Source organism: Hydra vulgaris, chromosome 03 (assembly GCF_038396675.1).
Source record: "Hydra vulgaris chromosome 03, alternate assembly HydraT2T_AEP".
In the NCBI taxonomy this organism is placed as follows: Eukaryota; Metazoa; Cnidaria; class Hydrozoa; order Anthoathecata; family Hydridae; genus Hydra; species Hydra vulgaris.
In genome coordinates, this window is record NC_088922.1 from 21,760,377 (window position 1) to 21,787,500 (window position 27,124).

The 27,124-nt window shown below is 28.1% G+C and overlaps 1 protein-coding gene across 1 annotated transcript in view; it reads left to right on the forward strand.

The window, feature by feature from the left end:
* The window catches only part of LOC105843168 (testis-expressed protein 11), a 69,134-nt gene that overhangs the window by 38,272 nt on the left and 3,738 nt on the right, over positions 1 to 27,124 (forward strand). Inside the window, exons 14-25 of the mRNA XM_065792633.1 lie at positions 2,573 to 2,660; positions 2,840 to 2,983; positions 3,773 to 3,868; positions 5,348 to 5,392; positions 6,216 to 6,318; positions 6,679 to 6,779; positions 9,716 to 9,801; positions 11,527 to 11,574; positions 12,686 to 12,723; positions 19,366 to 19,443; positions 21,998 to 22,068; positions 22,365 to 22,475. Coding sequence (XP_065648705.1) covers positions 2,573 to 2,660; positions 2,840 to 2,983; positions 3,773 to 3,868; positions 5,348 to 5,392; positions 6,216 to 6,318; positions 6,679 to 6,779; positions 9,716 to 9,801; positions 11,527 to 11,574; positions 12,686 to 12,723; positions 19,366 to 19,443; positions 21,998 to 22,068; positions 22,365 to 22,475 — 1,009 coding nt within the window. The remainder of the gene's footprint in view (positions 1 to 2,572; positions 2,661 to 2,839; positions 2,984 to 3,772; positions 3,869 to 5,347; positions 5,393 to 6,215; positions 6,319 to 6,678; positions 6,780 to 9,715; positions 9,802 to 11,526; positions 11,575 to 12,685; positions 12,724 to 19,365; positions 19,444 to 21,997; positions 22,069 to 22,364; positions 22,476 to 27,124) is intronic.

Here is a 27,124-nt window from a genome sequence, read left to right on the forward strand (position 1 = left end):
GCATTTTGAAATGGTGCAACGATTGGCGTGTGGAACTTTATTGCAAAAAATGTAAAGTGATGAGATTCTTCAATCAAAATGTTTTTTGAGGATTCGTTAAAACATACACAATGAATGTTAATGGAGTTATTTATGACCTCTCAAACAATGTAATAGAGGAAGATCTAGGTATTTTTGTACAACCGGATATGAGGTGGAAACATCAAACACATGTATGTGTTAATAAGGCTTCAAAAGTACTGGATTTACTAAAAAATGCATTTGAAAGTAGAGATTTTTATATATAGAGAATTTTGCATACTACCTATGTGCAACCTCATCTTGAGTTTGCGGCTCCATCATGAAGTCTACCGAATCTAGCAGAGATTTCAATGCTTGAAAGAGTTCAATACAGGGTCACAAAAATACAATACTCAAATCAAATGCTTAGTTATGAAAAGCGGCTAGTTAAAATGGGTTTAACAACTTTAAATCTAAAAAGAAAATGAGGCAACTTGATTCATATATACAAGATATTGAACCATTTAGAGTTTGTTAATCTTAATGTCAAACCAGTCTTTAAGTCAAGTGTTATATTAGATGGCCCATATTCTTCAACTAAAGGTCACAAACATAAAATCAGGATGCAGTGTTTCACCCCTTGCAAAATAAATGACTTTGGTGCATTGGTTAATTCAAGGATCCATTTCTTCTCAAACAGAGTGTGTCAAATTTGGAATAAACTTCCTGATATAGTTGTAGAATCCAAGAATTTGAACAAGTTCAAACCAAGTCTGGACGAATGGTTGACACAAAATAAAAAAACTTTGTTTAAAAAAATTTACTGGGCTGCTATAGCTGAATGTTGCTACATCTCAGCTTGTGGATAAGATTCGCACAGTTTACCACTAACTAACTATATATATATAAAAAAAAAATATATATATATATATACACACACACATATATATATATATACACACACATATATATATATATATATATATACATACATATTTATATATATATATATATATATATATATATATATATATATATATATATATATATATATATATATATATATATCAGTGATAATAGATGCTTTTTATTCTGCCTCGACAAAAATTTAACCATTACATAAGATTGAGAAATTCATGCTCATATTAATGTCATTTATTTTTAAATTTGACTTTTGCTTATTATTTAAAACTCATATTTACCAACTTAAGAAAAATATATTTAAGACTTTGAGTAGAATAGTTTAATTGCACTTTGCAGATAAAACATTACATAATATTTCCAAAAAACTTTGATGTGGTAGATCAACAGTTCAAAGAATTATGTCCAGATTTTTGTTTGAAAATTTAATTAGCAAAAAATTAGAACCTAGATGAGAGCAATAAACTACAGAAAGAGAAGTTCATACAATTATCAGGGATGTAGTGAAAAATCTAAGTGAGTCAGAAAAAACAAAATTTAAACCTTCAACAGTTATGTAACAATAAAATTGTTGCAAGAATAAAGTTTTGTAAAAAGTTTACTCCAGGGTGGCAAACAAGAAAGCCTTTCATAAGCAAAAAAAAAATGATGTCGAGAGACTAATCTATAGTGCATGAATTTCTATTTAACTGTAATGAGAGAAAAATAGTTATATTAAATATTCAGTATTTAACAACAAAAATCTAAAAAACCATAATCATTTTTACCTTTCTTTTTAGAAATATAGAATTTTCACATTTTAATTAACTTTTACCAATTTTACACATTGTATTTTTGTCATAAGTTCAACAGTTTTAATTTCCACAACAGTTTTTTATTTACATAACAGTTTTTTTTTCAATAAAGGATGTAGTGTAATGGAAGTTATAATTCAACATGGTTGAAGGAAAATAAAAGTTAATTAACAAAAAATCGATTTTTTTAACTATTTTTTAAAAAAAAATCATGTTGTCTCTTTTTTTGTTGTTGAAGAAACTGTACATTATGGTGGCTTTAAAATGAACATTTTTGAAAAATATCTGCTGATACCCTACTTAGTTTGTTATATATAAAATCTGTTACTGTGAAAAGAAGGGCATCCCCTGACTAGTTGATTCTTCATCTTTCTGAATTCTTGGTATGCAAAATGTTGAAAGATACTTCTCAGATTGTAACCATTTAACAATTACTTTTAAAAATGAAAATATTTTTTAAAAATAGAAATTTTTAAAATCATGATTTTAAAAATTTTTTAATAAAAAATGTTTTTACGAGGCCCCCAAAACCCTTGAATAAAAAATGTTTTTATGAGGCCCCAAAACCCTTGAATATAAAATGTTTTTATCAGGCCCCCAAAACCCTTGAATATAAAATGGGTCACTAATTATTATGAAAATAAATGGTTCATTTATTTTCATAAAATTGCTTCATATTATGTTTATATGTATGTATGTATATATGTATGTATGTATATATGTATGTATGTATGTATGTATGTATGTATGTATGTAGGTATATATGTATGTATGTATGTAAGTATGTATGTATGTGTGTATGTATATATGTATGTATGTACATTTAATTTATTTTGTAAAACTTATGTTTTCTTTAGAGAAGGCTTGTCTGAAAAGGCATTAGATATTTTGATTAAACAGCCATTACGACCAACTGATAATATCAAAGTTCTAACAAAAAGGCTTGTATGTTTTTTGTTGGTGTTATTTTCATCTTTTTCTATTTTTCTTATTGTTGCTTGCAGGCACTTGCAGGTTGTAGCTAGCAGCTTTTAGCTATCAGGTTGTAGCTTGCAAATTGTTATATTAAGTATTAACATGCTTATTTTGCTTTACATTTTTTCTACTTTTTATTTTTCTCTTAGGAAGTTTTTTTATCTACTAATCAAGTTTTAAAAGCAAAAGAAAATGTTAAAGAATTGCTTTATATTGTTGGTCCTCCAATTGATAGAGTTACATTAAAGCGTCTTCAGCTTTTGCTATGGGAGCAGGCTCAGAATTCATTTTCTGTGAGTTGTAATATTATGTAAATATTTTATAGCTTGTATATATATTTTTTAATTTAAAAAATTAAATGTTAATTTAAATTGTATGCCATCAAATCCATCTGGTGACTTACCATTACTTGTAGCAAAAAATGTCCACTCTTTTTCAATTTTGGCATTATCATCTTTAAAGCACAACTCTCTAAAAAATAAAAAATCTTTGAAATGTTAGGATAATGTTCTTTTAAATTGTTTACTGAACTTCATAAGAATTGAAATATTTTCTGCATATTTTCTTGACCAAGACCATTCTTTTATTTCTGTTCTTAGTTTTTCAAAATTTTTTTTGATATTATCAAGACCAGATTAGTCTTTTGAGCATCTAAATCAAGTATATAAAAATATATAAATGAAATGAAACATTTACATCACAATTTGGAAGGGACAAAGTGGGCCTGGTTTATCTGTTAAATAGTCATATTTCAAGATATGCTTGAAGTCAGAGACTGAAGTTTTCGAGAAGCTCTAATTTTATCAAGTCCTCTTGCTTGTATAAAAAACAGCAAAATCTGAGATATAAGGTGACATGAGCTGGATGAATTGACACAGAATTACTCAGTTGAAAAAATTTTTTCAAATATAATTTTTTTATTTTTCTTGTAAATTTGTTTTTAAATAAATTTCCATTGTGAATTGTAAAAATGCTTCAAAGTTTCCCTTACTTTCTTTGTAAACTTATTTTTAAATATAATTTGTTTCCAAAAATTGTTTTTAAATCAATGTGTGTATTATTCTATTTGTTTTCAACTTAAGGACGCAAATTTTCAAGAAGCTCAATGGTGGTATGAGTTTGCTTTAAAATTTATGCAAAAATCTTCAGAAGACAAAGTAAATTTAGCTAAACTGCAAGTAAATATTTTTTTACTAACCAATAAGAAGTTTAAAAATATAAATATATTTTTAAAACTGACTTGTTTTAAAATTATTTGATTAAAAATGTTAATTAAAAATTTTACTGTGTCCCTTGTTCCCAAATTATTAGCAAGATTATTTGTTGTGTTTACAAGTCATAAGTAATCCTATATATAAAGCAATAAATGTTTTATTTAGATTTTAGATTTGTTTTGATATTTTTTTAAAAGCTAGGATTTTTAAAACAGACTTTAGTTTTTAAAGACAGGCTTAGGTTTTTATGATGGACTTAAGTTTTTTTCAACAGACTTGATCTTTGTTTTTGATAAATATGAAAACTTTTTTCCTAAAATAAATAACTTAAAAAAACTATGAAAAAATTTGTTTTACTAGTATGAAATGAAAATACCTACCTTACTTTCATACAAAATTCGTACTGAGGAATCAGTGAAGAACCCAGAGTTTATTTGGGGATACCGCTTTTTTTCGGCAACATTTGGGGGGGGGGGGGGGGAATGGATTCTTTTGAGTTCCAATTCTCCTCCTCCTTCTACCATAGTGGTGCTGCAACAATGATTTTTAATTATCATTTTTTCAATCATCATTTTAATCATTTGTGTTTATCTTGTTTAGTTTTATCCTAAGATAAGGAGTTGATTTAAAGGCATTTTTTTAAATACATGAATTTATGGGTTAACTCTTACTGAAGGTTAATAATTTTTAAAGTGATTTTAAGGAGCCTTTTAAATTAAAGATGATTAAAGAAGAGATAATTATGGTAAACATAATTTTATATGTTTTTTTTATTAAAAAGCATATTATATTTAAAAAAAAAAAATTTATTTAATCATTAAGTATAATTTAAAAAATTACGTTCAATAAATAAATTACATTTGCTATGGGTTATTTTAAACAGTTCTTAATAAAACTTTTATTAAGTTTGTGATTGTTATTTTTATTACTTTAAAAGTCAAAAAGAATATTTTAAAACTAACGTTCAGTTAGTAATTGAAGAACAGTTACGCCATGTAATTACGTAAAAAAAAAAACTTCTTTTTAATTCATTTTGTTGTCCTCAAGGTAGCTAAAATAAACTGAAAATTATTTATATACTACTGCATTTAAAACTGAAAATTTTTTTTCTATTTTCTCTATAAAAAAAGCAAAAGAAAAATTAAAAATGAAAAATTATTTCTGGGCGCTTTTTTTTGGGCGCTTATACCGCTCAAGCGGTACTAAAACAGGTCTGGGTTTGTCCCTGGGAATATTTAAATCTAGATAGCATTTAGCTAAATGATCATTTTATTTTTTAACTAATAATTAAATAACTGATTTTGAATGTACAAAGCTATTTACTAATTTTTAACTTTATAAATAATAAAAAATTTTCAAAGTTTTAAAAATAAATTATTTTACTATTTTTTGAAAATTTATCTATAAGTTTAACTTTTGAAATTTTAAATTGCCAAATTTTAGCGAAACTTGTGTGCTTGTGAAATTGAGCTTCAATTATACGAAAAGGTTTGTGAAATTTTTTAAAATATGTTTTCAATAGAAAAGCCAGAAACCTTAAGTTATTTTGTTAACATCTGATTTTTTATATTTTCAAAAATTAATTTTTTGTGAAGTAACCAAAGCAATCATTTCTTTATTAAATCACTTTTTCTGAACCAATAACAGAAATATAAAGAAATCATGTTTGGTCTGGGTATGTGTGATAATTTAAAATTTACTCTGATGTTGTAAGATACTTGTAAAATTATGGATTTTTTTTTGCTAATTTTTTTTGACAATGTACTTTTTTATCTAACTTTTGCTTATTGTTTGTCCTTTATGTATGTATACTTGTAAAATTATGGATTTTTTTTTGCTAATTTTTTTTGACAATGTACTTTTTTATCTAACTTTTGCTTATTGTTTGTCCTTTATGTATGTATAAAAAACTTTATCATTCACCTTTGCACTTTTATTATTTATAGCAAACTGTAAATTCATTCATTTATCATAAATTCTTCGATAGCTATAAATTCGTTCATTCTGCAAAGCTATGTCATGTGTTGTTAAAGTTTTATTGTCAACAACTTTTGGAAATATTTATTATGAGTTTTATTATTTCTTACAGTCTGCTATTTTATGCATAGAGGGTTGTCATTATAACATGTTTCCACAATTACACAAAATTGACAGTAATTTATGACAATATTTGCCAAGATCATGAAAACTAGAGAAAAAATTTTTAAGTTATTTATGTTGTGTTAGGCCATAGATAACTTTTTAGAGTTTTAGGACTGTAGTTTCTTATTTATTCTTTTGTTCTTTTTTAGATTACTTTTTTATTTTTAAGGCTTTAGAAACAGCAGAGAAATGTTGCATTTTGGAACCATCATCACCACAAATACACTTTCTTATTTTTAAAATACAGTTAAATCTCAATGATTTTGATAAAGGTTAGAGTATTTATATATATATATATATATATATATATATATATATATATATATATATATATATATATATATATATATATATATATATATATATATAAATATGTATATATATAAATATATATATAAATATATATATATGTATATATATAAATATATATGTGCTTGTTTGTGCAGATATACACACATACATACATATATACATACATACATACATACATACATACATACATACATACATACATACATACATACATACATACATACATACATACATACATACATACATACATACATGCAAGAATACCTACATACATAAAAAATAATTACATTTAAACTAAAGTTATGTAATTTATTTTGCAGCAATTTTAGCAATTGAAAAGTTGTCTGTTATTGGAGCAGAATGCAACTCTTTAGAAATTGTATGTGGGTTAATCAATCTTGCTGCTCAGCTGGCATTTGAGGTGAGTGTTTTATATAATTAGTTAACCTAAAAATGATAACTATGCAATATTTTACAAGTTTCTCATTTTAGTAGTGAGGCCAAATCTTAAAACTCCAAAACATTAATAAATTGGGTTTTTAAAAAATTGGTACTTTTCTTTTGGAGAGTAGAAATACTTTTAACCTTCTGAACAGATTTTCCTTATTAACCATAACTAAGCAGCAGGATGTAGATCCAGACCTCTTACTAAGTTTTCTACTATATGTCTTTTCAGATTATTTTCACAACTGATCTTTTGTGGAAACCATATATCCAATCCATTGCATAATTAACATCTGCAAAGTTTGTCTCTCTTATATAGTGCATTCCTCTTCTTGTTATTTCATTTTCTATCCTATGGCTGGTTGTTAGCAATTTTTAATGATAAAAAAATTTAAGCAATAAATCTACTTTGCTTTCTTTTGTCCATACTTTGACTGTGCAAGCTGTGTGAGCAGGTAGTTTTTTCTAAATGCTGTATGACATTAAATGCCACTTATTATTTAAAAAAATCTCAAAGTATTTTTTGATGCAATTGTTTTCAAGCCATTTCTATACAGGAAATGTCAAACTAACATAAATTGATAAAATAATTATGAATAACAGTTGGGTTGAGTTGATATGATAACAGTAGGGTTGAGAGAGGGTTGAGAAAAAAGTAAAACAGAAATTGATTTAAAAATTTCACTTATATTTTTATTTAGTTTTTTTTATTAAGTTTTATTAATATTTTTATTAAATCTTTAGCAAATTAGCAAAAAAAAAATTATATTTTACTCTCTCTTTCTTTTAAAAGCACAATATATATATATATATATATATATATATATATATATATATATATATATATATATATATATATATATATATATATATATATATATATATATATATATATATATGTATATATATCAGGCCCTGCAAAGCTTTGAATCACCAAAGAAAACACAAGGCACTTAGTACACCAGCTAAAGACAAGTGTAGTGCTTGTCACTGCTTCTTTTTTATGAATTATATGGCAATCATGTGCTAAGTATTAAGAGTGCTTTGAATTTGTATACACAAGTTTGCTGGTTTTTTCAAAAGATATTCTGTATGTCTGAAATGTTAAAAAGAAACGTCAACTTGAACAAGGACTTCGAGAATCCTGTCCATTACTTGATATTGTAACCAGGTTTAATATTTAAACTTCTGAATTGGTCATGTGAAAACTATTTGGCAATAGCATTATTATGGAATGCACTCTAACTCTTTTGCACCTATATTTAATAATTGTAAACAGTAAAATTAAATGAAAATACTGAAAAGATAACAGGGATAGAAGGCATTGTATTTACACCCCATAACTATATATTTTTTGAAAGATAAATAAATAGAAATTTAAAAAAAAAAAAAAAAATGAAATACCAATGACGGCAGACACAAAGATCATGTGACTTATGCGAATTTAAAAAAAAATCTGACTTTATGGCTTTGCAAAAGTTTAAAAAATACTAATCAAGACTAATCAAAACTACTAGGGGTGCGTTCTTTAAGGAAAATAGATACAAACAGGGTGCTCAAACCCTTAAAAAATTTTAAGATACAAAAAGTTTAATTAGAATCATTAAATTGTAGCCTTATGAGCAGCTTTAAACAGAATTTACTTAAACCACGACTTGCGCGGCTTCATTTAGCGAATGTTATGCTATCTAATTGAAATATCATTTTAAACTATGTGAAATTGCTCCTTAAGTAAATTTTTTAAAGAACAACAGCATTGAAAACAATAAATTTACTTGATGCTGTGTTTAATTAAGTTAAGGTAATAGAATCTGAAATTCTGTAAAAAAAAAAAAAAAATTTCCTGTCTTTTCGCAGGCAGCTCGATCTGTAAGAGAAGCAATAAGTTATTCTTCTGAATGAGTCAATTCAATTGGTGGAAATGTAATGAACTATTCATGTTATTCTCTGTCTAATAACAATTCTGAATTGGTTTGAGTGCAAAAAAAGACTCCAATTTTTTGTATAATTCTAAAAATTACACCTCTGAATAGTCATCAGAAAAATCTTAAAATACTTTTTGTTGTTTCAAACAACTACACTAGAAAAATTTGTGAGGTAATAGAAAAGGTTTTAGTCAAAATATTTTAAATCATAACAATTTTGCAATGGCTCACCATTAAAAACCATTTTTTTGTAAAATTAAAAAACATTGAAAATAATACATTGTAATGACATCATTTTGTTATGTTGTCAATAATTTTTTTTCACTTTGTTAATCATAAATAGTATGATACTAAACATTTATTTTATTAATTTATATTATTTACACACATACTTTTAAAGATGTCACTTAAACATTTGCAAGATTTGCAACATTTGCAAAAATCATAGTGGCTGAAGCCTGAAATTAATAACTTTTTTAAAGCACTGTATATTATTAAATATTTAATATGTAGACAAAATATTATGTGAATTTTTGTTAAAGTTAAATTTTTTTTTTGTTAATTTTGTAATTGTTCATAAGTGTATTATATATCAGTATATATATCAATAGCAAATATATACACATTTATATGTATTATGTTTATTAATGTATACATTAATTTTAACTCTGGCAAACAAACCCTGCTTGGGCTGGGGTTGTAAAAAACTACAAACTTAGTCAAGCGTAAGAGCCCTTATTACTTACTAATTGGAGCTAGCTTCTCCTGAGTGTAAGAAAAATATGTAAACTGAAATTCTGAAAAAATTGCTTGGAATTGTTAGGAGCATTAGGAGCATTACAAAGTAATAAAAATAAAAACAATGTTTCCACAAATATGTATATGGGACACTATTTTGTTTTTAAATGAAATTTAACATAAAGTTAAAACCAAAATTTATGTCCCCCAATCACACTAAAAGAGCATGTAATTGATTTTTACTGTTTAGAGTGGAAACAAAATGCTGTCTGAATTTGCACTTGAAAAACTGATAGATCATGTTAAAGATCCACAGCAAGCGTTGGTTTCTTTGAGGTTCATTTTTCCTAAAAAATCAGAACTTTTAAGGAGTTTTTATAAATTTTATTTCAAAATCCTGAAATAAAATTAATTTAATTTTGAGATTTTGTCATTACACATGTATTAAATCTATTTAATTAATTATTAAGTATTAAGTAATTATTTATTAAGTATTAAGTAATGTTTAAATGTATATAGATATGTTCAATGTTTTAATGTATATATATATATATTTTTTATTTATTTTATATATATTATATCTATATATTATACATAAATATAATATATTGATATAATATATATAAATGTATATACATAAGTTCCGTGTTTAAATCTCTATGCATAAGTTCCATGTTTAAATGTATAAACATAGGTTCCATGTTTTAATATATATACATAAGTTCTATGTTTAAATGAATTGATCTGTTTTTAAACTTTTAATTAATGTGCATTACATTGCTTCTATATTTCCATTCTATTATTTAAATAAGATAATGAAATCCATCCAATTAAATGAGTGTAGAACCATAGAGGTTGAACGTTTAAAAAAAACATTATAGGTGTGACTTGAAGGTTTTAAATCAGTTTTGCTTTTTTATATCATTGAATAAGACTTTAATGCTAGTTTAAAGTTAAATTATTGTGAAAATTCTACATAAGCAATTCTACAAAGTTATAAATTAAGTTAAGTGTATCCAGGAAGCTTGTGTGTACTGAATCACCAATTTACCGTCAAAAAATCCATATTTCTATCATCATTTTTTTTTGTAAAATCAGTAGTTTTTATATATAAAAAAAATTGTTGTAATTCAATTTCAAACCACTGAATATAAGAGGTGTGTAACAAAGTTGTAGGTCAATGTGGCATTGATGGTTTAACACACCCAAGTGTAACTATTTTATTAAAATAAGTGAATTAACTAAAAAATATAAATATATTTTTTAGTTAATTCACTTATTTTAATAAAATAGTTACACTTGGGTGTGTTAAACCATCAATGAATTTACTTATTTTAATAAAATATTCACATAGTATAGAATTGTATAAAATATAAAGGTTATTATAATCAAAAAAAATATACAAGTCAAAGAAAGAATACATTTCAAAGTTAAAATAATTGAAATAAGATAAAATCATTTTTTTTTTTTTTTGATTACCTAACCAAGATTGTTCATATCTTTTATTTTTTTTATATATTGTTCTATTTATTTATTACTTTTCTAAGATTTTTCTATTTATATATTTTTTTATTCATTTTAAATAATATAATTATAGTATTAAACTATTTTAAAAAGTTCAATTTACACATGCTGATGCCCTCTTGCATGGGCACACATACACACACACACACACACACACACACACACACACACACACACACACACACACACACACACACACACCAAAAGAAAACTTTCATATATTGCTATACTTTACTATATTGCTACTTGAAATAAGGTGTTTGTAAAGGTAAAGTTTGTATTTAAGAATGCCTACTGTTAGTTAATTTGACTTGCTTTTGATTATTCTGATGTTGATTAATCACATACTGTTGGTTAGTGTGATGTTGAGTAACATGCTGTTTGTTTGTGTGTAATGTGATGCTGATTATTTGTGAGTAATGTGATGCTGTTTTTTTGTGTTGAATTGTTTGTTACTGTGTTAGATGTATTGAATACGGTGAGAGTTTTTAAGCATTAGCTTATATTGTAATATTTTTTTTTTTTTTTGTATTTTAGGTGTCTAACAAGGCTTAAATTTACAAACCTAAGTCAAGATAGCAAAATGTAAAAACTTTTAAAAAATTTTTTTTAATTTAATTTAAAGTAGTACATAATGCGAATTACCTATAAGTATTAAGTAAAAATATTTAAATAGCATAATATTTGCAGATTTTCCCCGAAAAATAAAGATAAAGTAGATTTTCCCCAGAAATACTTTTTTTCCTTTTACCACTAATGAATACAAGCCAATGTTTCCATAGAGTTCATATGAAATGTTAAATCTAATTATAATTTAGTAATTTAGTGTGGGAGAGGGGGTGTTAGCTGTGTGTAAAACAATAAAATATTCAAAGTACCACCACAATCGAATTTAGAACAACAGTATGGACAATTATGAACAACATTATGGAAAATCAACATGGTAGGTCAAAACAATTATAACCTAGTCAACATGTTAGGTCCACATAAAAATATTTTCTATATGTTTAGATTGTTTTTAGGTAATACTTAGTTGTGTCAAAACCAATAACTTAAAATTTCTTTATCAAAATTAATTCTTTGATAATTTGTCAATGTTTGATATAGATTTATATCTTAAGGAATGTGGTTTGTCGTGGTTTTAGTATTTTGTAATAATACAGTTGTTGTTTTTATTAAAATTAATGTATGGAAATTAATGTTATGTATGCAAAACAATGACTATGAAAAATAACTTAAAAGAATGATCTTATTTGAAAAAAATTAGTTTTATCTTATCATTAATAATATAGACATTAATAATATAGACATAAAAAAGGGATCTACACAAGACAAAGGTGGCATGAGAGGTGTTTTATTTATTTTTTTCTTATGAAAAAGAAACATATATTACAGTAGTCTGTTATAGCTTTTTATACTCTCTAATGTTCCATTTTTATTTAGAAGTGTTGAACTATTTTTTTTGTTGTTGTGAATTTCAAGCTTATAATTCAGAAGAAGTTATTGGCTTATGAAATTGTTTACTTAAAATATAAATATTTATGTAAATCATAATATTTTCTGCTTGGATCACTAAATGTAGTTAAAATAATTAACTAATTAAAGTTAAAGCAATTAAAAATGAAATATATTTATCTCTGAAAATTTTTTTTGTTAATTTATATATTTTATATAAAAAAAACTTTCCTTTTTTTAGGAATGAGATAGAAAATGTTTTAAAGCTTGTTGAAAAAGGTTGTTTTTTTTTTAAATTATTTTCTTGTGTGTTAAAGTCTTCTGTATTATTTAGTTGTAATGTTATAAGGCTGGTTGATCAAAAAATATTTGTTTTTATTCTTCTCTAGTCCTTTAGGTCCTTTTAATAATTTGGAACAAAAAAAATTTCAGATTTGAACTCCATTAAATTAAAGCACGTAAGTTAAAAAGTGTTAATAATTATCAAAACTTTGTCTCCTTTTTGTTGCTCTAAAATCCTAAGGTCATACATAACTTTTTGGCTAGGGCGATGCTATACTATTAGCCCTTAATTTGTGCACGTATTTTATAACATCAAACATTGGCTTTTTATCTAGTGGAACAGATGTGAAGATTTGGTCAGCTGTAGTATTTCTTCCACTACAATAAAGTGGTTCAGCTACCTTTAGTACCACTTACTATATTCTATACTTGTCCTCTCATTTGTTTCCCAGCAGTCTTTCCCAAATAAATATTGCCATTATAAAAATAACTAAATCCACTTAATGTCCAAACCGTAATCAGTATGTCAGATTTGTCAGATTTTTGGGCTTGTAAATTTGAAAGTCACTTGGCCAAGTGTTTGAAGAAGAGAAGTACACAAAAGTACCACAGTGCTGCAAATCTTATAAAATAAGAATACAATAATAATTTAAAGTCACAGTAGAAAAGTAAAATGTTTTTTTTAATATTAGCAAAAATGTTTTGATATCAAATTAAATTGCACAGTTTTGTAATTGTTTCACTATTGAATTTTTGAAATGTTTGCTAATACTAAGTATGATTTTTAGGCAGATATGGTGACCTGTATCATGGTAGCACCTTATAGACTTGTTATATTTTAAAACTGACCAGGAGTTCTACAGCCTAATCAAGTAAAACTGGTAAAAGCAAATGGTCAACTTGTATTTAATGAAGGAATGAAAGAAATAAATGGCTTTAAGAATTTTATTGTTAATAAATTTTTCAAAATCTAAAATTTTTTGATAGATAGTTACTTGCTAAAAGTTAATATTATTTATGGTAAACAATCAGGATTGATATTTGACTGGGGCCAGGGCCAGGTGTGATAAAATATAGTCGGGGCCGGGTTTGTGACTGGGGCTGCATAAACATTTATACACCCTAAAGTATAATTATTTTTTTTCAAAATTCATATTATATTTTGTATATATATGCATATATAAACATCATTATGATCAACATGATCATCATAATTATCATTACCATCATCATCGTCATCATCATCATCACCATCATCATCATCATTACTATCATCATCTCCTCTTTCAGCAAATACTACACCATATAAATACTAAAGTTTTTATAAATATGAAAGGATATTGTATGCCAGCATCTAAGTAAATAGCGAACATATGTGTTTATATCCATTATATGTATGCATAAAGCGCATCTCAGAGGCTTTTATTCCTTCTGGACTAAAAGATTGGAAACTTCAATTGCTACTCTTCGAGTCAAACCTCATTCTACTCCATATTTTTTTCACCATCTTCAGCAGTTGCTTTATCAATCATCTATTACATCTTTTTTTACAAGAACATCTCTCTTAAGAACAAATGTCCTTTTATTATTCCAAGAACCCAATGTAAAAAGATTATGTCTGATGTTAAGCTTTGTTATTCTCAGTTCACTAAATCTTGTATCTTATATCAGATGTTAGGTTCTAGAGACTTTTGGTTAGTCTTCAACAATGTCATTAACTAAAGTAAGTCTAACATTTAATCTTATTAATTATATAATATTTAATAATAATTAATTTTTAAAAAGTGCCAATAAAGTGGTTCCAATTTTTAAAAACTCTAGAAAACACTTTGACCTCTCTAACTATCCTACGGTTATTCTTCACTCTGTTATTAGTTTCTTTAAATAAAAGTTTTAAGATCATTAAATTATTTCTTACTAACTGCAATAATAAAATTATTCTTGAAGGCCTACACTCTTCTTTATTTCAAGTAACTTTAAGGGTACCACAAGGTATCTTGTGGTACTCTTAAATCTTTGCTCCTGTGTTGTTTCTTATCTACAATATAAATCTTCATAAAAATTTAACATCTAAAGTGGCTCTATTTGTTGACAACTTAACTTTATACTCTTGTCTTGACAAAAAACCTTCACTTTTTTATTGCTTAGAACAACCAGCTGATTTTTAATCTGATCTCTCTTCTGTAACAGCCTAAGGCTTGCTGTGGCTTATGGTTTTATATTCTGGACTTGAAATCTTCAATTTTTGTTAGACAACAAAACTCATTTATTTACTGCAAAAAAGTATTTCAATAATGTTGATATTTCTATATTGATGAATAACAACTCTCTTACTCTCAGACAAAGTCTAAAAGCACACTGTAAATGTAATGCGGTTGTGGTGTAGTGTTAGAGCGCTTGTGTCATAAGCAGGAGGTACTGAGTTCAATTCCCACCACGTCCCTGGTAGTACTGCGCTCAACTTATTTCTCTGCACAGCAGCCTTGGTTGTCAAGGTTCGTGTTTTGGAGTTATATAGTTGAGAGAGGGTTGTAGCCACAAATAAGTAGCCTCCTCGTCTGTAGTGGCGTTTTCAGCTTTTGGGAGGTGAATTAACATAAAAAATAATAATAAATTAGACCTGCTTTATCTGCCAAGCTTAAGCCACTCTCCCATTGTTGTAAAGTAGCATTTCTTTCTTTTTTCTACAAATACAAACATGGTCAATGCTCAAACAAGCTATCATCTTTATTATGATAAACCAAAACTAATTCTTGCTTTTAATAGATAATTTGAATGATAAACCAAAACTCATTCAAAATTCTTTCTTATTCAACATGTTGCACCCTTTTAGTGTATCTGTCCCTTCATGCTATAAAAACTTTTATTAATTCAGTTTTTTTCCTTGCACATCAAAAAAACTTTATGACTATTAGCCATCTTCATGTTTTTCTTTTATATACAACCTCCAACTTTTCAAGTCTTCAGTTAACCATTTCCTAGTATTTTTACTTATTCTCTACTTTAAAGTAACTCATAACTTAATAGTGGTTGCTTGCAATCTTGTTGGAAGTAAATTAGGGTTTGAAAATATGTAAATATATGCCAGTATTTAATAAATAGTAAATGTAAGATTAAAATTATAATATATAAAGTATTATAAATTTCTAGCCCCGGCTATCAACCCCTGCTAAATCTTATAGTTTAGCCAGGGCCCCAGTCACTTACTAATTATTTATACTTGTGAAATAGTGGAATTTAATATATTTATATAATTTTGTTTATAATGAATAAAGTATTCGTCATGAGCCTTTGAACTATTAAAGTATTATCATAGAAGAATTTAGAGAATCACAACATGTTGTGCAATGTTAGAGATCTGCTCTAAAAGGAGCTATTTTAAAACTTTATGTTCTTGTAAGGCTGGCATGGAATCTTTTATTCCTTCTCGACGATTCCAGGTCAAGCCTCACTCTCCTCCATGGTTTTCCTCACACTGTGCTGCTGCGATTGCCAATTGAAACCGTTACTTCCATGTTTATAAGCAAAACAATTCTCCAGAAAACAGACGTCTGTTTATTACTTCTAGAAACAATTGTAAAAAGGTTTTGTCTAACGCCAAAACCTGCTATTCTCAGGTCATGAAATCTCGAATCTCATCTCAAAAATTAGGCTCTCGTGACTTCTGGAGAATCTTTAATAATATCAATAATAAGGGCAAATCTATAATTCCACCTCTCTTGTATGGTTCAGACTTTGTCACCTCACCTAAAGACAAAGCCGAATTATTTGCTAAAAACTTTTCATCGATATCATCTCTTGATTCCACTAGTTGCCTTCTACCTGATATTGTCAACAAACAGGTTGATCCATTGCTTGACATTCATATCACTCCAGCATTTGTATCTGAAGTGATTTCCTGCCTAGACTCTTCTACAGCTTGTGGCCCGGACAACATACCTGTTATTGTCTTGCAGAAGTGTTCTCCGGAGCTGTCGTCTATACTCTCAAAACTATTCAACAAGTGCTTATCAGAGTCTTGTTTTCCAGCCTGCTGGAAAGCGGCATCTGTTATCCCTATCTTCAAAAATTCTGGAGAGCGATCTGATTCGTCTAACTACCGCCCCATAAGTCTTCTTCCTATCATAAGCAAGGTTTTTGAATCTTTAATTAACAAACACTTAATTTCTCATCTTGAATCTAATAACTTACTTTCTGATCATCAATATGGATTTCGATCTTCTCGTTCTACAGCTGATTTGCTAACAGTAATAACTGACAGGTTTTATCGTGCATTAGATGAAGGTGGAGAGGTTAAGGCCATCGCTCTTGACATTTCAAAAGCTTTTGATAAAGTTTGGCATGCTGGTCTTCTCCATAAGCTTTCTTCTTATGGTGTATCTGGCAACATCTTTAAGATCATTGAATCTTTTCTTTCCAATCATAGCATAAAAGTTGTCCTCGATGGACAACACTCTTCTTCTTATTCTGTAACTTCAGGGGTTCCTCAAGGTTCTATCCTTGGCCCTATACTCTTTTTAATTTACATTAACGATCTTCCAGATATTCTCACATCTAAGGTGTCATTGTTTTGCTGATGGTACTACCATTTATTCTTGTCATGATAAGAAACCAACACCCAGCCAACAAAGTGGCTGGTGAACTTTAATTCAGATAAAACTCAATTTTTTTCAACCAATCGTTATTGCAATAATTTAGATCTTCCTATATTTATGAACGGTGATGTACTCGATGAGTCACCTACTCTTCATCTTCTAGGATTAACTCTTACTTCCAATCTTTCTTGGAAACCATATATCAAATCAGTTGCAAAATTAGCATCTGCTAAGGTTGCATCTCTTTATCGAGCTCGTCACTTTCTTACTTCGGATTCTATTCTCTATCTCTATAAATCTCAAACCCGGCCTTGTATGGAATACTGTTGCCATATCTGTGGCGGATCTTCTAATGATGCCCTTTCTCTTTTAGACAAGGTGCAAAAACGCATTGTAAACATAGTTGGACCTGCTCTTAGCAGCCAACCTCCAACCATTATCACATCGTCGTAATGTTGCTTCTTTTTCTCTTTTCTTCAAATACTATAATGGGCACTGCTCTAAAGAGCTAGCGTCTCTTGTGCCATCTACTAAAATTCATTCTCGTGTTACGCGTCAGTCAATTAAGTGTCATCCTTTTTCTGTGACTGTTCCTAAGTGCTCTAAAAACGCTTATTCGTTTAGTTTTTTTCCTCGAACATCAGTTCTTTGGAATTCGCTTCCTTCATCTTGCTTTCCTGATTCATATAATTTGCAATCTTTTAAGTCGTCCGTCAATCGTTATCTTGTTCTACAATCTTTATCTTTTCTCTTTCAGTAACTTCCAACTTTAATTAGTGGCTGCTTGCAGCCTTGTTGGAAGCGAAGATGTTAAAAAAAAAAAAAAAAAGTAATTACCTTCATAGGAGATGGTAAAGTCTCAATATGCTGTGCAACATTAAGGACTGGTTTAAAATAAATTAAATTATCATGTTTTATTGTGATGTTTTAAAATAAATAGTTTTATAATTATGTTTTATACAAATCATTTGGATAAAATCTATTAAGCATCCAAAAGTCGACTTTAAAGTTTGCTTTAAAGTTTCAACAATGGTTTACATAGTATTTTATCAATGTATTATTTTGAAGGGCTAGTAACTTCTAAACTAACCTAACTGGTTCTTATAAAGAGATTTTGTTGAAGTTTTTTTTATATTGAAAGATATTTAAATAAAATCTGTTTTTTGTTATTTGTTTTTACTTTAACCTGATATATCATGTAAAATAAAAAACTTTTTTTCATGGTCTCCTTATTTTTTTTGTTTTTAGCTATGTAAAATTTAACATTTTTCTGTTTAAAATTAAGGGTAATTAAATAAATCACAACCAATACACCTTTTAAAAAAAAGTTATATACAAGGTAGCAGTTATATATCTTTTACTACTTAAAATTAGGTATAGCATTAAAAGTTTCCTATGATATTATAGTTATTTTCCAAATCAACTTCATTGGCAGTACTGGTAGTACAACTACAAAAGATCTTGTGTTTGTTTAAGACACATCCAGCATCCTTCTGGGTTTAACAAATCAGTGTTGTCTTGAACCATGCAGGTTAAAAAGCTTTTCTTTTTTGTGAAGGAGACACAAGTGAAGTTTGTGGTAAACTACAAACAATTGGAGGCTTTAACTATTGGTAAAAAAAATACACATAGTCCAAAAAAATCTAAAATAAAGCGTATAAATGTGATTATCCAAGAATTTTTTACCTTGATGACAACCCAAATGCTCTAATTTAATATTTAGTACTTCGTCCAGAAGAGGTACTAAATGTTGAGATTTACATATATAGATAGAAATAGAAACCTCACTGGGATGTTTGTTAATGGATCTTTGGCCAGGGTTTGATAATTTTTTGAAAAGTGTACTTTGGAGGGGATATTAAGGTAGAGGTTTGGATGGGATGGATGGGAACAATTCAAACCAGATACTTAAGTGTTTTGATGAGTTAGAAAAAAGTTGTTTTATCTGAGTTTCCTAATATTGTTCCAATTGTTCAATCTTTAAAAGACTTCAAAGTTGTCAATGGTTCTTAATTTAGTTGTTAATTATATAATTGTTTTTTAGCTCTTACATTCTTGGAAGTTTTGTCTAAAAATACTAATGCTGATATTCATGAAGAAACAATATGGTTTAATAAAATTGGTAAGATCAAAAAATTGCTAATTTACTATTTATTTATTAATATACTCTACACCTCTTCTATATTTATACTTTACTGTATGTTATACTATTTAATTTTATTCAAGTAGTTCTGTTATATTATATAATATGTAATATATATATATATATATATATATATATATATATATATATATATATATATATATATATATATATATATACATATACATATATATATATATATATATATATATATATATATATATATATATATATATATATATATATATATATGTATGTATATATAGATAGATAAATATATCAGAAGCTATTCTAAGCAAATAATTTGGGTGTTGGTACGCCCTGTGCCGACACCTGCCATAAGGAAATTTTGCGTAAACATTGTTGTATATAGGCATTGTTTGTTGTTAAAAAAAAAGAAAAAAGTACTCAATGTTTAAATTTAGGTGGCGCCCAAATGTTGCTCAAATACACATAGTTCAAGGTTCATAGTTGTGAGGGCACTAATCTAGTATAATATATATATATATATATATATATATATATATATATATATATATATATATATATATATATATATATATATATACATATATATATATATATATATACATACAGTGCTCGAAGTGGAGAAAAAAAGTAATGGGATGGTATTTAGTAAATTCATTTCTGTATTTGGTAAATTTATTCTGTAAATTCAGTAATACCATCCCGCCTAATCATTGTTATATATAGAGATTTATAAAAAGGTGGTGGGATGGTTTATACTTTATAAAGGGTGACAGGATGGCATCAATCCAGCTGCATAACGCCTCACTTTGAGCACTAGGTTACTGCAATAGGTTGCAATTCTGGTACGTTTGCAATATTTTGACTTCTGGGCACATATTCGACATTTTTGGACCTCAAAAATTCTAGAACTTTTTTTGAGTTGTGAGATGATGCAAGGTCAGGCCAAATGACTATTTCATCATCTTTATGAACAGTCTCTATAAATGGGAGCAAACATGATCTCAAACACTAGTCTATGTACACATTTATTGACAGCTTGACCGGAGGGTGCAACATAATGCTTTGACAATCCCTTTGGAGAAATTGCAATCCAAACCAATAATTTTTGTTCAAATTTTGATTTTCTTTTTAATTTAACATCATTTGGTGTCGTAGTATCTGATGAATAAAATCCACTGTTTCCTGAAATATTACAATTACTTAATCCAAAGTATGATTCATCGTCAATGATCACCTGTTTTTTCAAAAAATTTCAACCAATTTAGAACACTTTGGACAATCAAGAGATTGTTGTTCAGGAGTTCTTTTTGGAGCCTTAATTTTTTTATGATAATGAATGATTGTCTTCTGCTTTATCGTTTTGCATATGTATGATTGATTGACATTGAATTTTTTAGCAAGAGAACGTTGACTAATTCCATGTTGATGATCGATTTTTTTTTTCCAATTGTTTGATCTTCTTTTTTGTCATCTTAACTGCTTTCCTACCGCTTCCAACTTGTCGTTCGGGTAATATGTTGTTGTTTTTTCGTTTTAGAATATTGTAGAGCGTAGATCTTGGAATACTTTTCATCATAAAATGTTTTACAATTGCATTTTTGGAAAGTTCTGGGTTAATTTCAATAAACTCGTACACTCGCTTTCTTACGTCATCTTGTTTCGAAGTAACTTTTTTCATCATTTCAAATTTGTTGCTCAGTATATAATTAATGAGTTTTGTAGAGAATTTAATTCTCTACAAAATGGTGTGCGAGCCAATCAAAATTGATAAATTTACGCGGAGAAAAAATGGCGGGAAGTTTGTCCAGATTTTTTTGGAATCACATGTTATATATATATATATATTCTGTAAAATTATATAACACCTGGTAGTTAAAGAAACATGGCTCCGAGTTTCATGCCTATGGCGATCATCAGATGTTACAAATAACCTTAATGACAAAAAAAAAATTAATTACAAAAGTACTATGCAGTAAGGAATTTGATGACATTAAAGTTGTTTATGAAAAAAAAATTTTTATGATAGCATTTTGATACCAGTTCATTTCTTTTGTTTAATAATTTCAATTTTGATGTTATTATATAGTACAACTTAATTTATTTTGATGTTATTATGTGGTTGTATAATTTTCTGCCAGGTTTAAATGGTTGCGCTTTATCAATAATTTTCTATTTTATAATAGGATTTGTATATCCCTTTTTTTAAAATTTCCCACATAAACTTGGAAAGCTCTGTTGAATTTGCTCTCATATTGAATAAGTTTTTGTGTTTGTACCAACAGTCTTTGAAAGTATTCTCTGTCAGTCCAATTTAATTGAATCCACTATCTTGTGGTGAAGTTTTTTATGTTACAGCTCTATACTATATTTTTTTGGAGACATTTTTTTTCAAAAGGGCATTGTGAAGATTGTCGGCAAATGCATTGTTGGTTGGTTGAGGTGTTTTTTTTGTTTGGTGAAAATTTTTTATTGTGGGCAGTGTCAATATTTTTGATAAATATTTTATAAACGGTAAATATTTTTTAAATTGTTGTTTTTTTAGCTTGGAACTTAGCCCTTTCATGTTCAAACTACTATTTATACATGCATGGAGCTTTCACATGCTGTTATAAGGTAAATTGTAGTTTGATTTTAATCATATTTTATTCATATCTTTATAACATTCATTATCTAAACTTTTTGAATTTTTTTGAAAATTAGATTATTTAATTTTAAAATTTAATTTTTTTTATTAAATTTTTTTTTTTAAACTTCTCAATTTTAAACCTTATATTCTTTTTAAAACTGTCATTATTCTCTTTTCTGAATTGTTTTTTAAAACCTTATGATATTCCTTTTTAAAGCCTCATGCTCTTCCTTTCTTAAGCCTTTTTGATCTTCCATTCTAATTTTAAGTTTAAATATTGCAGTTATCCTTACTGTTACCTGAAGTTGACCAGAGTAATGTGCAACAAAAAACTTGTCTATTAATGGCAGCAGGTTGCAGTTTGCAGTTGGCACGCGATAACAAAAATGATATGGTATTTTTCTGTCATTATTTTATTTAAAATGATATTCTAAATAGCATCATACTCAATAAAAATCTTCACTCTAGACTTGTATGACACATCACTGATGATATCATACTAAAATCGGGTTAGGTGAGGCCTTTAGTTCATATTTTGACTGAGGGTAAGATATGGCCAGGCAGTATCTTTGTATAAATATTTATAGAATAGCAAAAAAAAATCTTTTTTTTTTCCAAAACTTTTTGTTGAAGTGTGCATATTAATATCTTGTAAACATTAATTTTTTATACATGTATTTATATAGTGGTGTTTCTGTACATTGTATGTTTAAACATAAAATGTACAAAGTTACCACTATATAAATACATGTATAAAAAATTAATGTTTAAAAAATAATATGCACACTTCAATACATTTTTTTGTTTACCTTTTTTTTTTGTTTACTTGAAAATGTAAAGCAATATAATTCAATTGGTTCATTCTGCTGCAAAATGTTTTTTTTAAAAAGTTTAACTTACCTCCCCTCTCTGCCTCTTTCCCTCTCCCTCCTCCTTTATCAACAAGAAAAAGTAGGAGTGTTGTTGCCATGCTGTTGCCGTGAATTTTTTTTTTATTAAATTTTCTTATTTGAATTTGACCTTGCTTTGATATAAAAATAAGTTTACTAAACTTTTGCTCTTAACAACAATTGAACAAAACTTTCTGATCAGGAAGCACAGGCTACTAGGATAAAATGTTCTTATCACTATTAGAAATTTATAATTTTAATGTAAATTAACTGAGGTGCTTTTCAGCATAGAACTATTTGAATTGCTGTAGGAGGGCAAAAAAACACATCCTCAATATGAATTTTGAGTGGTTGTGAAAGGGTGTGTTAATATAAAATTCTATTTTTTTTTTTATTTTCTTATTTTATGAATTGTTTAACGCAGTCAATAGATGTTCATGCAAAAGGTAATGAAATTGTTTATGACGAAGTTAATGGTATGTTAATGTAAAAAAATAGTGGGTTTGCTCAAAAAACGAAGCTTTTGTATTGCCAAAAACATTTAAAGTAGTACAACTTGATAATATAAAAGATGCCAAAAACTTTTTTTGGTTTACTTAAAAAAGTCTGGCCTTGAATCCAAGAAATTTGTCTTAACATTTGTTAAACCACTAAGCTATAGTTATAAACATCTGTCTTAGGTAAAATTTAAAAGTTATACAAAATTTAAATTAAAAGCTCATTAGATTATTGGTAGATTACATTGTTTTTTAAAGATAAGAAGAAATGAGGGAGGACTGTGAGAGTTAGTTTGTTAGCAATAGCAAGCTAGGAAGTTAACTAATTTACTTTATAAGTTCTACATTTGTTCAAATCTTTTGAATGTATAGAAGTTTTTTTTTTTTAACATTCAGTAATAATAATTTATTGTTAGTATTTTATAAAGTACGGTTTGTTTGTTTTTTAATATTCTGATTTACTCCCAACAAGGCTGCAAGCCACTATTATGTTGGGAGTAACTACAAAAAAAGAATAAAGTGTTAAAGCAAGAAAACGGTTTACAGAAGACTTGAAAAGTTGAAGGTTGTATGAGTCAGGAAAACATGAAGACAAGAAGGAGTTCCAAAGTTTTTAGAGCATGCAGGGAAAGATACCGTAAAATAATGGGACTTTGCTGAATGACGAGTCAAGTGAAATTGAGTTTTAGTTAATGACACAAGAGATAATGGCTCCTTTGAGCAGCAACCATCATAGTATTTGTTGAAAAGAGAAAGAGATGCAACTTTACAATAGGTAAGAGGCTCAAGCTTAGCAGATAGAGCAGGTCCAACTAACTTTACAATGCGTTTTTGGACCTTGTATAGAAAAGAAAAAGTATCATTAGAAGAACCAGCTCAAATATGACAACAGTATTCCATACAGGGACGAATGAGAGATTTGTAGAGATAGAGAATGAAATCAGGAGAGAAAAAATGGTGAGCACGATAAAGAGAAGCAACCTTAGCAGATGCTAATTTAAAAATCGATTGTATATATGGTTTCCATGAAAGATCAGTAGTAAACAATAATCCAAGAAGCTGTAAAGAAGATGACACAGTGAGAAGGTTGCCATTCATTATTATAGGTTTGTTGACAGTATTGCAATAGTTGTTTGCAGTAAATAACTGAGTTTTGTTGGAGTTAAAATTTACAACCCTCTGTGAGCCCCAATTTGTTACGATTCAAGATCGGCTGTCTGTTTTAAGCCAATCTTGAAGACTTTTTTAAAAAAAGCTGATTTTAATAAAGCGGTTAAAAAAAAAAGATTTAAAAATCTCGAAAACTTTCCCAGATACACCATATGAAGCAAGCTTATGAAGAAGATCAACATACCAAACTTTGTCAAAAACCTTTAATATCTCAGGAGCAATAGCCCTAGCCTCTCTGCCTCCATCTAATGCACAATAAAATCTTTCAGTCACAGCAGTTAGCAAGACAGCTGTAGATTGAGAGGATCGAAAACCGTATTGATTGTCTGACAGAAAGTTATTTGACTCTAGATGGGATTGGAGAAATTTGAAGACTTAAAGACCTTGCTAATAACTGAAAGAAGACTGATCAGACGGTAACTGGAGGGTTCAGAATGTTTACCAGAGTTTTTGAAAATTAGAACAATAGATGCCATTTTCCAGCAGGCAGAAAAGCAAGACTCAGTCAAGCACTTATTAAATAGTTTATAGAGAATTGAAGAGAGTTCTGGAGAACTTTTTTGTAAGACTATGACAGGAATGTTGTCTGAACCACAAGCCATAGAAGAGTTTAATTGAGATATGACTTTAGTATTCCTACCTGAATCCAGGAGGTTAGGTAGGAGGAGCATTTTTCAAGATTTTGAAAGATTTAAAGAGATCATTGCATGATCAGAACCACCTAAAGGAGAACAAGGAGAAACTGAACACAAGCTCGGATCAGAGACCAGACATAAATCAAGGAGCGAAGGTAAATGATTAGGGTTGTTAGGAAAATGAGTCACAAAGTTAACTATCTGAGTAAGAGATTGAGAAATACAGATGTTATAGGCTTTAGTGCCAGCATGGTCAGTGGCGTTAGAGTCAAACCATTTAGTGTGATGTGCATTAAAGTTACCAATAACATAAATATTGTCAGAGGGGTAAAGAGAGAGGGCATAGTCAATTTGATCAGAAATAACATTTAAAAGAGTGCAATCTTGGGAAGAAGGAGAACAATAAAGAACAAAGATAAAGGTGATAGAGTGAAGAGGTGCTAAGTGGAAGCACATAAAAGAATGGTCAAATGATTCAAACCTGATTTCACAACAAATAAGTGAATTGATGCGTATGTATACCCCCAAGCCAAGCATGTGACTATTGGAGTCTATGTGAATCAAAGGAGAGTACCCATCAACACTAAGATCAGAAGAAGGAATAGCAGAATTTAAATTAGTCTCACTAAGAGCAAGCAAGTCTAGTAAATTTTGCAAAAGGTAAGATTCAACTGATGGAAGGTTGCTTCACAGACCACAAATATTAGTAAAAAATATATTAAAACAGTTAGGTGGTGGGGATGATTTTTTATGTTTAATATTTTAGGTTACTTTTGGCATTGATTTAAGTTTAAAAAGAACTTAACTCATTCATAGATAGAGCACTCTCTCTTAAGCAATGAGCTATGCAATCTTCTTAGTCCTGTTAATTAACCCTGAGTTGTAACATAGGGCTCCTTATGTGGTCGTGACAATGTGCACCAAAAGCATTAACAGGGACACCATCCTTGCGCAACATGGCACTGTTAATACTCTGATATTTCGCAGCTGTTGATGGAATCAGCCTCTCTGAGAGCTACCACAGAGTTCAGGAAACCTTACTACCAGCTGACCTCAGAACCATTAAACTGAGTTTTAGAGCTGTACCCTCATTAGGAGATAATAGGAAGAGTTGCATAGCTACTATCAAGGAGGCAATGCAAAAACCTATGAGAAGTGTCAAGAAGATCCAGCATTCATCATCCCAGGCAGGAAACAATGTAAAACAGTTTTACATCTACGCCAGTCTAATAGAAGAAGAAGGGGTTCGAGGCTGGTTAGCAGAATCGCTATGCTTACCTCTAAAGTTTTGTCTAGGAGGCCTTCTACAAGACAGTAGCTGGATGCAGTTAATATCTACCCAAAAGGAGTTTGTTTCTCCTAACCTTTGTCTAAAAAAGCCCACTCTATATGGCACAATTCTTAGATACTTGGTTTTCATCGACCTGATATGACCTGTTATTTCAATTGACCTATTATGATTTCTATATTTGAGTTTTTTATTTTCTATTTATGTGAATAATTTAATTAATAAAACTTGTCTTTATCAAAGTTGAAAGCTTTAAAAGCGCAAAGTAATTGAAATTGAAGTTTTTTGATTTCTTTAAACTATTTTTTATATTGTATTTCAATCAAAGTGTCACATGTAAAATGTCATATGTATTATATTAAATATATCTGGTGTATAGCCTAAAGATGTTAAATACATAAAAAGATTTAATAAAGCACTGTTTATTAAATGGAAGAAAAACTTGTAACAAAGTACTGTTTATTAAATGGAAGAAAAACTTGTACCAAGACACTGTTTATTAAATGGAAGAAAAACTTGTAACAAAGCACTATTTATTAAATGGAAGAAAAACTTGTAGCAAA